The sequence below is a fragment of the Haliotis rufescens genome, unplaced genomic scaffold, assembly GCF_023055435.1.
Source record: "Haliotis rufescens isolate VD_foot unplaced genomic scaffold, xgHalRufe1.0.p SCAF_2, whole genome shotgun sequence".
NCBI classification, from domain to species: domain Eukaryota; kingdom Metazoa; phylum Mollusca; class Gastropoda; order Lepetellida; family Haliotidae; genus Haliotis; species Haliotis rufescens.
Genome location: NW_025963890.1, coordinates 52940679 through 52956964, shown reverse-complemented (window position 1 = coordinate 52956964; position 16286 = coordinate 52940679). Strand labels below are relative to the sequence as shown.

Sequence of the window (16286 nt, the reverse complement as noted above, 5' to 3'; positions counted from 1 at the left end):
GCACTGTAAGATACGGGACAAAAATATCATTCACATATTTAAAACATTCTGAAATGAAGTGGTCATTTCCTGCGGATTTATCAATAGTCAAAGAGTTAATAGCATATAGCATCTCCTCTTGTGAAATGGGGAAGTCCAGAATATAGCAGGGCATATCATCATGAATATCATTAATAGTCGTATCGGTGATAACCATATCTTCATCTGTTGGATTGTCAAACACATCTTTAAAATGATCGACCCATTGTTCTAGTGATATGTTAGGTACACGAGTTGCCACACTCTGAGATAATCCTCATATGGTAGACCAGAAACATTTACTATTTGGAAGACGAGATAAAACCTTACTACACATATATTCATTATAACTTTTCTTTTTATCACATAATAAACTTGTACAAGTATTTCTGTGTGCGGATTCTGCCCTCGACACAACATCAAATGTGTTACAGTGGAAGAATAGACTTGGATACAATCATGTAGTCAATTACACTGGAGTGAGTGAGTGAATATGGTTTTACGCCGCTTTTAGCAATATTCCAGCAATATCACGGCCGGGGACACAAGAAATGGGCTTCACACATCAATTACACTGGAGCCTGAGTGACAAATGTAAGTATAATCACCTATACCTAAATCCGTACCACAGCGACCATTTAGAATAGACATGTCCAGAGCGGCACACACATTTACAAGATATTTTCCGGCATTGTTTACAATATCACATGACATTCTATCTATGTTGATACTATCAGACAGAATTGACATATTCTCGTTGCCTAAGACCTCGGCAATATCATCATCAATATGTAATATTTAAGCACCAACATCCCCGACAGCAATAGTCGGTTCCCACACTGTACCCTTCATGCCCATATCAAGAGACAGAGTCGGTTTCCCGCTACCAAGTTCTTTCTTACACTGTTGTAACCAGATTCCACAACAGAAGAACAGAGAGTAAACACATCTTGTTGTCCCACTTTGACATCGTCATTAGCTTCATTCTACAACATCATCAACCAACACAAACACCCTCCTATCAAGGTGACGCAGGCATCACATTACCAAGTTTAGTTACTCACAGACAACAAATACATTTCTTTACCAACCCTTAATCTAACTCAGACATGCTTTCTATCTTAGGATTGAAAGGAATCTCATTTACACTTCACAAAGAGCATAGAGGAGAGCGGCCTCAGTCCCCAAAGTTGGCCCCTCTACCCCCTCCCACTCCAGGTATATTACCTGTAATTTGTTACCTGCATACCAGTGGGAGGGTAAGTAGGAATGTAAACACACCCTTGGCCATTTCCTGTGTACACTTCTGTCCATCTCAATCAGGGGATGGGTGGGGGGGCCGGGGGAGTGGTCAAATGACAAAGGAGCACTACACTGCCTGGCCACTGAAGCTGTGCCTGGACCATCTCTAACAACAAAAACTTGTGTACATCTATCTATCTTATAATTAAGCCCTGTCTTGTGCTCGTCTGGAACTATTGCCAGTATGGGACGAGTGGGGATGTTGGTGGAGACCTTACAGGATTGCAGATAGTCTCTAAAGCTGTTTCAAATTTCAGTATCCCTTTTAGAAACTGTGAAATTTGCAAGAATACAATAAGTATTAATCACACACACACACACACAAATATACAGACACAGACACAACCAGACACAGACACAACCAGACACAGAGAGACACAACCAGACAGACACCACACAGACACAGACACAGACACACAGACACAACCAGACACATGCAGACAGACACATCTAGACACAACCAGACACATGCAGACAGACACATCCAGACACAACCACATACACCCACAACAGACACACAACCAGACACTGACACACACAGACACAACCCGACAGGCACATACTGACACAACCAGACAGACACCACACAGACATAGACATACAGCACACCCCTATTCCACTCAAGCAACTACGCCTTCTCCCAACACACCCAACCCCCACGGCTGCTATGTGTCCCCCCAGACTGTGTGCGTGGGTGGCTGTCTGGCCCACAGACCCAGTACCCCCTGAGACCCTGCATGTTTCTCCGCTCTGGTTTATAATCTGATCCCAAATCTCCGACATGTTGGAGGGAGAGAGGGGATGACCTGGTTCCACACTCCTTACAAATCACATTTTTGACAATTTTTGGCAAGATTGTGTTTCAAAGAGAGCCATTCAGAGGAGGCTTTAACAACTTGCACACATCTTGGCCAGATACTGTTTCATTTTCCCTAGGAATTTTACAACTTAAAAAAAAATAGCTGCCAATCCTCACCCCCATAATTTTCTGTCACCAGCGGTCAAATGACTCCACTTTTCTGTTTTCTTTGTAAACAAATATTGTTGAAACATTTGTGAGGCTTCATTTCCTCTTCAGATTTAGCTGTTCAAACACCTGTCATCCATGACGGTCCTTCGCACACCAAGCAATACTTCAACATTTCTTGAATTATCAATCAAAATAATTTCACAGCTCATAAAGTCATCAGGCCAAACTGATTCAATTGTCCTTCCAGAATTCCCAGAAAAGGTCATGTTTCTTTCATTTTTAAGCCATCTAGATTCCATTAAATTATTTACATTTTTGTTTAGTGCGACAAAATTCTGTGAACAGTTGGTGTATGGGATCCCAGGAATTTCATATAATTCCGGCTTGAGAGAGGCAAGGGAGAGAACACCAGAATACTTCAGTGGGCATGTGTTTGTATGGCGACAGAAACCTTCGCTGCTGTGTTTGAAATTTGATTAAACCCCCATCCCGCCCTGACCGCCCACCGCACTGTTTACTTGTAAATGTTTAACCTTGAAATCGTCATCTGCTTAACTCTGATCTTCAGTTATCGAGTCATCTTGTGTCTTAAATTCATAAACATACATTTTCAAAATTCTATTTCAGAATTCATACATTTTAAACCCATTACCATAACTATGATCTATAATAGCTAGGATTGTCATTGCTTAGAAATTTTAGAATTGATGTATCGATTAATAATAAAAATAAATTATTCTGCATGTGTAAAGATTAAATTAACCTGCATGTAGACCTGCAATTTATCAATTTAATGCTAAATAGAAACTAGGCTTTTCTATGAAATGTTTAAAATTAACATTTCTTTAAACTTTTCCCTGGCAGTGAATTATTAACATAGTATTGATATTCATACAATTATATGATATTGCATCAATATTGAAAATGTACTTATACATGGATATACACAGTTAATCACTGTGTGTTGGATATACGAGCTGCTGCCCTCTCTATCATGCATAGATTCAACCACGGGGATAATATTTCATGTAGTATTCTCATTATCATTACAATGACTAAAGTCAAGTTCAATTTTCTTATTACCATAATATATAAGGTCTCTACTTTCTTGCTTCCTGTCCCAAGTGGTTGCATACGTGTAACATCATTATCTTCTCTCAGATGATATAATCTGCTGGGGGATGAAGAGCTAGAGATAAGCTGCATATTTGACTAAAATATGCATTAAATAAACTAAATATGCAGACAAATGAAATTTCTAGCATAAAATTACCATGTCAGTGTACATGTTGTATTGTAAACAGTCGCTGATTGGTGATTAAACAAGAGCAAAAGTGAGCTTGGCTCACTAATACCCCCGACCCGCCATGTGTGTCAGTAGTTTCAAATTAAATAGCTAGGATAGGGTTAAGGTTTGAAAAATTCATAAAGAAATGGAAAATTAACAAAAACTTTTTTTTTCTTTTGACTGCACCCCTCCATATGACACAGATTTTATGTACTAAATTTGAGATGAATCCACTGAATAGTTTAAGAGAAACCGTGCAGACAAATTTTTCGTATAGACGTTAGGGTTTGAAAAATTCATAAAAAAATGGAAAACTAATAAAAACATTTTTTTTATTTTGATTGCACCCCTCCATATGACACAGATTATATGTGTTAAGTTTGAGATGAATCCACTGAATAGTTTAAGAGAAATCGTGCGGACAATTTTTTCAGACGGGGGGTATAAAAAAGCTCCTTTCTTACAATGTTAAGTTTTGCACAAAAAAGGCTTCCCGGAGAGGGAGCCGCAAGCAGACGTAGGCGGGTATACTACGATTCACATGATTGAAGGGGATTGTTACGAAACAGGTTTTAAGTTAAATGACAAGAAACAGGTGGGTAAAAAATATTTGAATACCGTCTAAAAATTGTGGATACCCAATCAAAATCAAACTCCTGGGTAAAGTACCCAAATATCCAAAAGCTTATCTCGAGCTCTGGTGATGGAAAATAAAAGTAAGGTTTACATCCTCTTACGACTCCTCGGCCATGAACCTGAGTGCATGCTAAAACAAGTGAGTGAGTGAGTGAGTGGGTATGGTTTTACGCTGCTTTTAGCAATATTAAAGCAATATTACTGCGGGTAACATCAGAAATGGGCTTCACACATTGTACCCATTTCGGGAAGGGCGACCACAAGCTTTTTTATCAAAGTATTGTTTCCACCCTTGCCACATCAAGCCCACTTTCCTGTGCTAAATATGATTGGATTATCGCACATATCAATAGCCCAATCAGAGAACGTTTCACAAAATCAATATCCACAACTGGTACCCCTTTGTATGAAAGTGATTTACCGCTGTCTGTCTTTGTTGGCACGAATATGTCTTTTTAATCTTTTAAACCTCCCAACAATTGCCTATGTGTTAGGGATAAAATTGTGAATGTTTTTGTCATCTGATCAACTAGGACAGTCGCCATTTTCATGAAGCTATATGAGAAAAGAACACGATCTGATTGGATATCACATTTTGATTACAAGGTGCACAACTGATGATCTACGAAAGGTGGCGCCAGGGTCGAGCCATGTACAAAGTGGCCTTGATGTGTCAAGGGTAGAAACTAGGCTTTGGACCCGTGAAGATCCAGGGTAGAATAGGTTTTCAGCAACCCATTCTTGCCATAAAAGGCAACTTTGCTTGTTGCAAGAGGCGACTAACGGGATCGGGTGGTCAGGCTCATGATGCTCGATGATGTCAATTCACTGGATTGTCTGGTCCAGACTCGATTATTTACAGACTGCAGTCATGTAGCTGGAATATTGCTGAGGGCGGCGTTGAACAACAAACAAACAGACTAGGTTTTGATATAGGCTGGCGGACACGCTTGCCCCGGGAAGATGGTGAGTGTGAGACCTTCCATGCATAGTTACTAATGATATATAGAGGCAGAGCAATAACATCTCCACTGCTCATGGACAGCCGACAGTGGAGAGGACTTCTGTTGAAGATCTAAGATTTTATATTGTAATGACAGCCAAAGTACAGAATCTATGGCACTGGTGTAATAGAGTTTTTGTATTCATAACAATTACATGATTTCCCCCTTTTTTCAATTAATTTCAAATTTCAAAACCTGATCATGGTACCGCGAGTCCTAGAATCAGCTCAGTGCCACCAAAGAGGCTATCATTCCTTCCAAGGGAGACAGGTCCCTAGGATTGGAATAAAAGTTCCTTGAACTTGTTAATTTGTTTTTAACATCTGGCATGAAATATTTCTGGCTCAAATTCCAGTGGAGTTAAAGAAGGCAATAACCGAGGAAGGCAGCCATCTGCTGGGAACAAGTGGCCAGGTCCTCGAGTGTATAAACACCGAGAAACAATCCCAGGATATTCACTGCAGCATACTAAGACACGAAGATCTTCACACGGATGGTATGTCAAGTGATGAATTGTCGCATAATTGTCAACATACAACCTCTTGTCTTTAGTCATTAACATTGGAGCTGCAGACATCTCGTCAAACGCTGGTGCTTGGTTGGGGCATAGTAACGTTAGCCTAAGGTGTAAAGCGAACGGCATGCAGAACAAATGGTTATAATCCGGAGGATTTTCTCTGAAGTGTTGCAACATTACCACACTCACACGACAAAGTTCAGGGTTGTCAGACGGTGACCTCCGACCTCTCAGTGTGTTTGGTGACGGCCCCAGCGCTTCATCTAAATGTGGTGAAATCCTACAACTGCAGCATGTCCAAGTCGCATGGAATCGGCAAAGTTTGCCCCACAAACAGGACTTCTCCACACCCTTGACTCCTGCTGGTACGCACGGGGGAGCCTCGCTCCGAGACATGACAATTTGGAGGATTTTGCACATATCTGGGCCACTGATTGCCCTCACAAACACCGGCTTGTGTCTGATTGTGTGAGTTTTCACAAGCAGTGGACGCTTAAACAGTTTGTTAACAAAGTTGATCTCTCATTCACCATTTGAACTTGGCAGCACTACAACTCGAATTTCAAATCTCGGCTCAAAACAATCTCCACACTAATGTTCGTGTTTCCGTCCTGCCTGAGACATTGAGTGCATTCACAGACCTACATAACCCTCCCTGGTGCATTCACAGACCTACATAACCCTCCCTGGTGCATTCACAGACCTACATAACCCTCCCTGGTGCATTCACAGACCTACATAACCCTCTGTGTTGCATTCACAGACCTACATAACGCTCCCTGGTGCATTCACAGACCTACATAACCCTGTGTTGCATTCACGGACCTACATAACCCTCCCTGGTGCATTCACAGACCTACATAACCCTCTGTGTTGCATTCACGCACCTACATAACCCTCCCTGGTGCATTCACAGACCTACATAACCCTCTGTGTTGCATTCACGGACCTACATAACCCTCCCTGGTGCATTCACAGACCTACATAACCCTCCCTGGTGCACTCACAGACCTACACAACCCTCCCTGGTGCATTCACAGACCTACATGACCCTCCCTGGTGCATTCACGGACCTACACAACCCTCCCTGGTGCATTCACAGACCTACACAACCCTCCCTGGTGCATTCACGGCCCTACACAACCCTCCCTTGTGCATTCACGGACCTACACAACCCTCCCTGGTGCATTCACGGACCTCTATAACCCTCCCTGGTGCATTCACAGACCTGCATAACCCTCCCTGGTGCATTCACAGACCTACACAACCCTCCCTGGTGCATTCTGAACAAGTTGGGGAAAGGTTGGGTTTTTTAGTTTCACATAGCTGCTTGAAACGTTGAGTCAGCCACAGTGAATGGATATGGTTATGCTACTTTTATCAATATTCCCGCCACTTCACGGCAGCAACACCCAAAATGGGCTTCACACCTTGTACTGATATCGGAAATCAAACCTGGGCCTGATGAGCAAATGCTTAAACCACTCACAATAAATTCAAAATTTGGAATTCAGAAGCAATCTGATACATTGATATATCAATCAAAGTTCTTAAATGGAATATAACAAGATGTTGGTACAGCATTATGTTTGCTCAGTCATTAAATACGCAGGCATCTTGTGGCCCCAGATGCATTCTTCCGGGCAGCAAAGGTATTTGGCAAGCATATATATCATTAAACACATGATAATGAACCTCAATGTACCCATATACTGATAATAACGCACACCCTTACCAACTACCCTAGTACAGAGTTGCACTACTGGTCATAATGGGCAGAATATCTGCTACATCCGTTGTCCATGTCCATGTTGCCATGTTGAAACACCCTTATTCAACAAATATTGACTTCATTTAATACTAATAAAATATTCATATATAATAACATATAAGTGTGAAATAAAGTTGTCACTGGTTCTATTTGTGTTGGACAATATTTACCATACATCATGGACTCATGGCGAGTGCTGTGTTCAACGTGAACCTATGCAGAGAGGGTAAGTTAGTTTGTAAAATTAGATACAAAAAGAGGAAATTCTGATTGAATGATAATCAGTTTGTTACAGTTTGAAGACTCAAATTTGATTGAAAAATCATTTCCCATTGGTAGAATGGTCCCGCTATAGCCAGTAGGCAAGACTATTTACAATGACAATTTAATGTCAACATGAGGCTGCATCTCCAGGACACAAGTCAGTAAGGTGTGAAATGCTTCATGACTTAATAGCTATTGTGGAGCAGCAGAGGCCTTAAAAATGGCTTAGTTTTTGAGATACCAAAACCAGCATAACCATATTGTCTCATGTGGTTAGAATTGATGTTCTATCATTACTGTTAATGAAAACCCATGATGACATTAAAATAAAAAGAGGCGTTTTAAGAAAATGCTACTTTCTAAACACTACCCCCAAGCAGGTTACGCTTTTACGTGGGTGTTCCGACACGAAACTGTTAGGATGTATTTGTCTCTACAGACTATTTAACAGTGCTAAGTGTTTTTCCCCATCAAGAGGGGTTATACATGGATACTTCCTGTGATTTTGGAACAGCAATAAGCATAATTGTATTTTCATGGTGATTTTTATACAGAAAAATGATAAAAATAGGAAATTTTTGTACATATTTCTATTTTCTAACAAACACCCTGCAGCATCACCTGCCCCTTCTGAGGCAACCGACGAACTGAGACATCCTAATCTCAGCCCCAGGGAAGATTATCTGGCCAAGTGCAGAGACACTACTCCTCACCATGTGATGGTCACCCTCATCATGTCTCGGGCATCGTTTAACGAGACAATAAGTACCTCAACATGCCCTGAGGTCAATGATGGGGGCCGACACAAGTGACTTCCCTGTCTGTGTGCAGGGGACGACAGAGTACGGAAGAAGTAACAGGGCTCATATCCGACAGATGATATACATGGAGGTGGGAAGTCAGTCAATGGGAAATAATGTCCATTAATAACAATATTCTCCAGTTAGTAGGAAGTACATGAAACAAAGCGACTATGTGAGGTCACACTTGTCCAGGCCTCCCCGTGATGGTGTTCACGTTTCTGGAGATTTGCTGGCATATAGAGAATGTCACCCGAGTGTCTTTTGATATCGAATAAATCAACACGATTTAAGTGGAAAAACTCTGAGGCTTGCCGAGGATTTTTTCAAATTTATCAACGAGTGTTGATATATTTTATATCAAAAGACACGAGGGTGAGATTTTATTTATCATCCAACATCATTCTTCAAACTTTTTCAGTTTGAAGACAGTAATAAGTTGTGTCTAAGTGTAAAAAGTACTGCTAACAGCTTCAGTAGCAGAGCCATTAGTGATGTCATGGTAACCAATGACGTTAAAATAACAGCTATGTTAATGTACATAATAATAATGACATGTAAGTTGTTGTTTGAGAAGGGAATATGTTACTTTTACGTTCTGATATTTTGACGATGATTAACTATCCCACAATGCCACTCACAAATCACTAACCACTGACAAATCACAAGCACGTGGGTTTCAAGCACCTGTTTTCACCTGTCGTCAAGGTGTCATAGGTCTAGACATTCACACTGATCTACTAACACCTGGTTATGCTCAGTTTCACAATAGTCTGTTTTGTTCATATTTTTACACACTTTTATGTGTAAAAAGACATAAAAACCTTTGATACGCTGTATTTGTGCCAAGGCCCAATTAGTACTAATTGAGTTGTTTGAATATTTATATATTTTGTATATTAACTGCATTTATTTAAAATCTGAGATCTAAAAAAGTTTTTTTTCATTTCCGTGAGTACTTTAGGTCGGAATTTCAAGGCTCAATCATAGGGCCACCAGTGGCTATGACAAGTTATGTCCCTTCTATGTCCCTCCAATAAACCAATCAGATTCCACCTCTTATATCACATGGATTTGCTTCAAACAAAATGAAGGCTCCCAGTCTAGATGATCTTATTGGTCTTACATCACGAAGTACATGAAATCACTTGAGCACCTTGATTAAAAACATGAAGAGATTTTGAAAACACCTGCCAACGCTCAGGTGAGGGAACACAAGTTCTGCAGATCCTGCAATCGGCCGAAATCGCCATGTTGTTGCAAACCATGCGTTGATTTCGTTACACAATTTTGATTGAAATATGCATAGACTCATTAGTCCAGCCAAACAATAACTCCATGATTCCAGCCTAGTTCGACAAGGTAGGAAACTGGACATTATTTCAGTTATATCACAGGGTGACCTGTGGGAAGAAAGCCCCAAATGATGCAGGTCTTAGATGTGCTTTACTTTGGTGAAACCTGAGCACATATTCATTCACCCAAGTAACAAACCCAGAACTGGACAGTTAATTCCCTTGCCTCAGGAAGATGGATAAGGAAGTTAAAATATCTTAACAGGCAAGAAGCATAACACATTCCCAGAACTAGATTACTTTCCTAAACAACACTTTAAGAATAAAAGTTATATAAAAAAGTTAAGGATGTGTTAAAAACAAGCATTTTGTCAATGACGGAGGTGCACCAATGAACAAGACAAAGTGGCTCAGCCAGAAATGTTCCGGAGCAGCCAGCAGGCTAGTCCTGCACCATGACTGCGGAATTTAAATTTTTTAGGTACTTTGTTTTTACTAAAAGCCAAGACAAGTCCAGATCAAACTAACTAAGTCTAGTTTGCTTGATTCTATATGAAAACAGCAGAAGAGGAAAGGTTCTTTCAAAGAAAAAAAATATAATTTTATTTGATTGACTAAGTGTTTGTGTACAAGCAGGCTTGTCCCTACTCTACATCCTGTGCTGTGGCTGTATGAGTGTTACCAGAAGGGCCACCATGCCAGCCGGCTGCCAACAGCCATGTCTTATCACAATGACTGTTTACCTGACCTGATAAGCCTTCACAATAAGCAAGACTGGAGTATACATCTCTCCACATGATATATGTGACCTTACATAAACGGTGGTCAACTCTCCATGAACTCAGGCCACCTGGCGAGTTCATCTACCTGAGTCGGTGTTAATTACTCCTCACCTGTGTCAGGTGCTTCAGTTGCATCTCTAACTAAACCTCGTTAGGTCCGAGAAGACATATATTGAGGTTTGAATTACATTAATGTTCCATCAGGTTAAGGTTGGGTGATCGGCCAAACATGTTTTTATGTACTTTTCAAACTGGAATTGCATCTGACATACAGGGTAATTGTGGACTTGTCCTGACCTGGTCCGAAGCTAACAATATCCGTAGAGCTTTGGGTGGCTAACAACATCCGTAATGCTGTGGGTGGCTAACAACATCCGTAATGCTGTGGGTGGCTAACAACATCCATAATGCTGTTGGTGGCTAACAACATCTGTAATGCTGTGGGTGGCTAACAACATCCATAATGCTGTGGGTGGTTAACAACATCCGTAATGCTGTGGGTGGCTAACAACATCCATAATGCTGTGGGTGGCTAACAACATCCATAATGCTGTGGGTGGCTAACAACATCCATAATGCTGTGGGTGGTTAACAACATCCGTAATGCTATAGGTGGCTAACAACATCCGTAATGCTGTGGGTGGCTAACAATATCCGTAGAGCTGTGGGTGGCTAACAACATCCGTAATGCTGTGGGTGGCTAACAACATCTGTAATGCTGTAGGTGGCTAACAACATCCATAATGCTGTGGGTGGCTAACAACATCCATAATGCTGTGGGTGGTTAACAACATCCGTAATGCTATAGGTGGCTAACAACATCCGTAATGCTGTGGGTGGCTAACAACATCCATAATGCTGTGGGTGGTTAACAACATCCGTAATGCTATAGGTGGCTAACAACATCCGTAATGCTGTGGGTGGCTAACAATATCCGTAGAGCTGTGGGTGGCTAACAACATCCGTAATGCTGTGGATGGCTAACAACATCTGTAATGCTGTAGGTGGCTAACAACATCCATAATGCTGTGGGTGGCTAACAACATCCATAATGCTGTGGGTGGTTAACAACATCCGTAATGCTATAGGTGGCGAATAACATCCGTAATGCTGTTGGTGGCTAACAACATCCACAATGCTGTGGGTGGCTAACAACATCTGTAATGCTGTGGGTGGCGAACAACATCTGTAATGCTATAGGTGGCGAATAACATCCATAATGCTGTTGGTGGCGAATAACATCCATAATGCTGTTGGTGGCTAACAACATCCGTAATGCTGTGGGTGGCTAACAACATCCGTAATGCTGTGGTTGGATAACAACATCTGTCATGCTGTGGGTCTATATGACAAGATCATGATATATGTTTAACATACCTGCAGGTCTAAAGGATAACAACAAAATTAATACATGTTCAACATACCTGCGGGTCAACAAGGAAGTTCCACAGAAGACTCTCGATGTAGTAGTTGGTGCCGCCCACAATGATGGGGAGTTTCCCCTCAGCTGCCACCTTCTCTATCTGACAGTGTTGAGGAACAGCATCCATGTTTTCATGTACACAAACTTGTCACTCTTACTTAAACATGTCAGTAGACATGTAAACATCATGATGGTGGCCACATCATATCGTAGAGAACAAAATAAAACACTTGCTAATCCATATCCCACCTCTTAACCTGTGTATGACACAAGAAGGCACTTACATTTTGAAGCAAATATGAAGGACCAGGAATACACATATGATTATAAAGTCTTCTGTCTCCAGCTACCTACCTAAGAAACTCCTGTGACTCTAGCTACCTAAATAAGAAACCCGTGTCTCGAGCTACCTACCTAAGAAACTCCTGTGATTCTAGCTACCTGAATAAGAAACTCCTGTGTCTCCAGCTACCTACCTAAGAAACTCCTGTGTCTCCAGCTACCTACCTAAGAAACTCCTGTGACTCAACCACCTGAATAAAAAAACTCCTGACTCTAGCTACCAAAATAAGAAACTCCTGTGTCTCAAGCCACCTAAATAAGAAAGTCCTGTGTCTCTAGCCACCTAAATAAGAAAGTCCTGTGTCTCAAGCCACCTAAATAAGAAAGTCCTGTGTCTCTAGCCACCTAAATAAGAAAGTTCTGTGTCTCTAGCTATCTAAATAAGAAAGTCCTGTGTCTCTAGCTACCTAAATAAGAAAGTCCTGTGGCTCTAGCTATCTAAATAAGAAACTCCTGTGTCTCTAGCCGCCTAAATAAGAAACTCCTGTGTCTCTAGCCACCTAAATAAGAAACTCCTGTGTCTCTAGCCGCCTAAATAAGAAAGTCCTGTGGCTCTAGCCACCTAAATAAGAAAGTCCCGTGTCTCTAGCTACCTAAATAAGAAAGTTTTACATACTGATGCCGCACCACACAACTAAAGTACTGTTAACCATTCCCCTTGCAAAGAGACTTTGGTATCCATTCACAATGTGCGCACATTTACATCAGACAATACTACCTTCCTTAACTCCAACAGTGTCTTAAACTATACCATAACTTATGCAATAATAGGTATGACTTTCAATAGTCAGCCCAAGAAGATACAACAAACTCATTTCATAAAATATTATATTGTAAAAATATGGAACTGAATAGATGTACATGTATCCTTATTAGGAATGGGACGAGTCCAAATGTACTACCCAGGTACCCACCCCCAAACAACTCGAACTTACATGAGTACCCACTGTAGTTCTCAAGAGATCGGTACAAAATGTCTGATTGGGAATTGGTTTGACCGTAGCCCTTGCAAAATGGATAAAATGATTTGCTTATGCTTATGAAGTTGACTGAAGTTTAATCTTTATTCAAAGATATACAATGTATATACTACTCAAAAGAAGTTAAGGATCACCCGATTCTTTCATATTGGTAATGTTAATCTGTCATGGCATGAGAGATTAACTATTGAAATATGAAAGAATCAGGTGATCCTTAACTTCTTTTGAGTAGTATATGTCAGAAAGTCTACAGGCATAGTCAAAAAGCAATGCTAACATTAGTGACTTGTTGTGTAACCATACAGATCTAGATCATTTTTGTCATTAAACAATGTATCACGTGACTAACCACGGGTTTGGGAAGTCCTGTGGGTACCCAGGTCCTACTCAGTACCCACCCGTTCCGAGTTACCCGTCCCAACCCTAATCCTTATAATATGTTATGTTAGCGTCAGCGACTTGGGCTCTGTGCCACTGTCTGCTCAAAGGGACTTACATTGACAGTTCTGTGTGTTTTTAAATCATGCATGAAATAATTAGTGTGACATCACAATTCAATTCTCAAACCAAAACAATAGAACTCCAGACAGAGAAGCCGACAACGCAAGCGCTGCTCAGAGTACACTGGCTTCAGTAATGTTTTTTATAAGAGGCAAATTGAAGAGAAAGGATGTGTGTTTTTCTTATGAATGAGTTACAAAATACCCATTGCCAGCTTGATTAGATTAAAAGCCAGTGTTTATCAAACAATAGATTACAATATAAATATGCCTTGGTCGTATGAAGCCTATCACTCTCCTACCCAGAGTTCCATGCGGCCAGCCGAGTACCTCTGTCACATCGTCACATCTTACAGAGTCCATTCATTTGTTTTTCATCCGTTTCATTTTGGACAAGTCTACACATTTAGATAAACATAACTTTCATTGAGAAAATATCCTAAAATGTGAAAATGTATTTCCATTTGCGTACTTATCGTTCACATGCTGTCTGCGAAGCCCTACGGAGAGCTAGCAATACTGTCACTTTGATGTGTAAAGCTATGTTGTTGCACCTCACTGTCGCAGTTGAAGTAGCATGTCTTTATAATTATGCAACACAATATGTAAAACGCACCGAAAGGTTTGAATTAGACCCGATATTTCTTATTCCAGACAAAGTGTGTTTGTTCACAAGCAAGAGAGAAGTTTGGTCACGTGATATAGAGCTTACACCCGCGGTTTGGTTAGCTGAAGCAGAAAATTATTTCGCGAAATAAGGCAAGCAGAGCAAGCAGGGGTTGTCGGCCATTGGCTACAAAAAAAGCTTCAGGATGGTTGACATCCTGTCCCTTAGAGTTGGAGTGAGTTAGTGAGTATGGTTTTACGCCGCTTTTAGCAATATTCCAGCAATATCACGGCCGGGGACACCAGAAATGAGCTTCACACATTGTACCCATGTCAGGAATCGAACCCGGGTCTTCGGCGTTACAAGCGAACGCTTTAACCACTAGGCTACCCGACCGCCCCCTTAGAGTTGGAAGTGACATGTATCATCTGAGATTTGTACTCATAATGTGTAGCTTTTGGGCACAAATGTGGGCTGACAAATGCGCCATCCAAGAGGCCTTGTGTTCGGGGATTCTTGTTGCATACAGGATACAACAGGAAGAGCTCTGTCTCTGAAGTTGACAACAGTGTTGGATGTGTTGGTGAAGGGGTTGACGTAGCCAATGAGGTGGTGCCGACACTGGTGTTGTTCAGCTGAAGTCACCTTGTTTGTGATGATGTTTAGACCTTCATATATCTGCAACAAATATGCACTCAGTGAAAACATGTACTTAGAGTGACAAGTTTATCCTGTGCAAAACAGAATGAGGACCTATCCTGTGGGTGGCCTCAATAACAGTATGAACATGTTTTATAAGATTCATGTACATGTGTATCTATAAGCAAGATCAGCGATGAAATATCACATAAATATACTTTTGAAAAATCATAACAGAGTGACAGTATATGAAAATTCAACTTTGTCAGTGACTCAATAGCCAAATATCCAACATGCTGTAATAGGCCCCCTGTTTTACTGCTCAACATAACATAAACACGTGTTGAGCTATTTATATACCTGGAAATCCCCATTTCTCACATCGACAGTAGTGAATGAAGATGGCAACTGGTCGGTCTCGTACCAATTCATGTCAACACTATTGGGTCAGTTACATCAATATCAAGAGAATTGATTAGGCCCCATCACAGCGTCATTCATATGCATAAAAAACCAAAGTTGTTCAGCAAACACGTGTTTTATTTCGATGTGATGCACACAATGTCGCTTCTGATATATAGTTATCCTAACCTGCATTGAATCAGCACTGATTATTTCTCCATTGAATTTCTGTCCCAGTTCGATGGCAAGCTTTGATTTACCGGTGCCTGTTGCTCCTAACACGACAACAACCGGCAGTCGTCTCACGGCCGCCATCATCTCCACTTTCAAGGGGCATAACTCTATTCACTCTATCCTTTGAACAGAATGTTCAGAGAAATTACGCTTTGTTGGGCAATATGACCTCATAAACAGTCACACATAGCAACGCCTTTCATTTGCGTCGTATAACATGGTACGAAGGAATGGCCTAGCTAATCAATTAACGTTAGTCATACAATGTTGTGTTTTATTAAATCATGACTATTCCATGACTGTCAGGCCTAATGTCAAAACGATTTGTGCGAGAAAAAATGGAATGAGCACAGGTCTCTGTGGCTATTTAAGGAAAAAAAAAAAATTTCTAACATGATCAAAAAACCACTTACTTGAATTCCTTGATGAAAAGGATGCATCTATTTCTTTGTGGGGTTTCATAAATAAGATACAAGATACAGGATTTTATTGCGCAAATGTTCCATGTAGAT

General features: G+C 40.8%; 1 protein-coding gene across 1 annotated transcript in view; it reads right to left on the bottom strand.

Moving 5' to 3' along the window:
* Positions 1–15881, bottom strand: part of LOC124125430 (tRNA dimethylallyltransferase-like) — a 51643-nt gene extending 35762 nt beyond the window's left edge. Inside the window, exons 1-3 of the mRNA XM_048400144.1 lie at positions 15730–15881; positions 15034–15177; positions 12072–12170 (exon numbers count right to left, since the gene is read on the bottom strand). Of these exons, the coding sequence (XP_048256101.1) occupies positions 12072–12170; positions 15034–15177; positions 15730–15858 (372 nt within the window). The 5' untranslated portion in view covers positions 15859–15881. The remainder of the gene's footprint in view (positions 1–12071; positions 12171–15033; positions 15178–15729) is intronic.
* Positions 15882–16286: the final 405 nt, after the last annotated feature.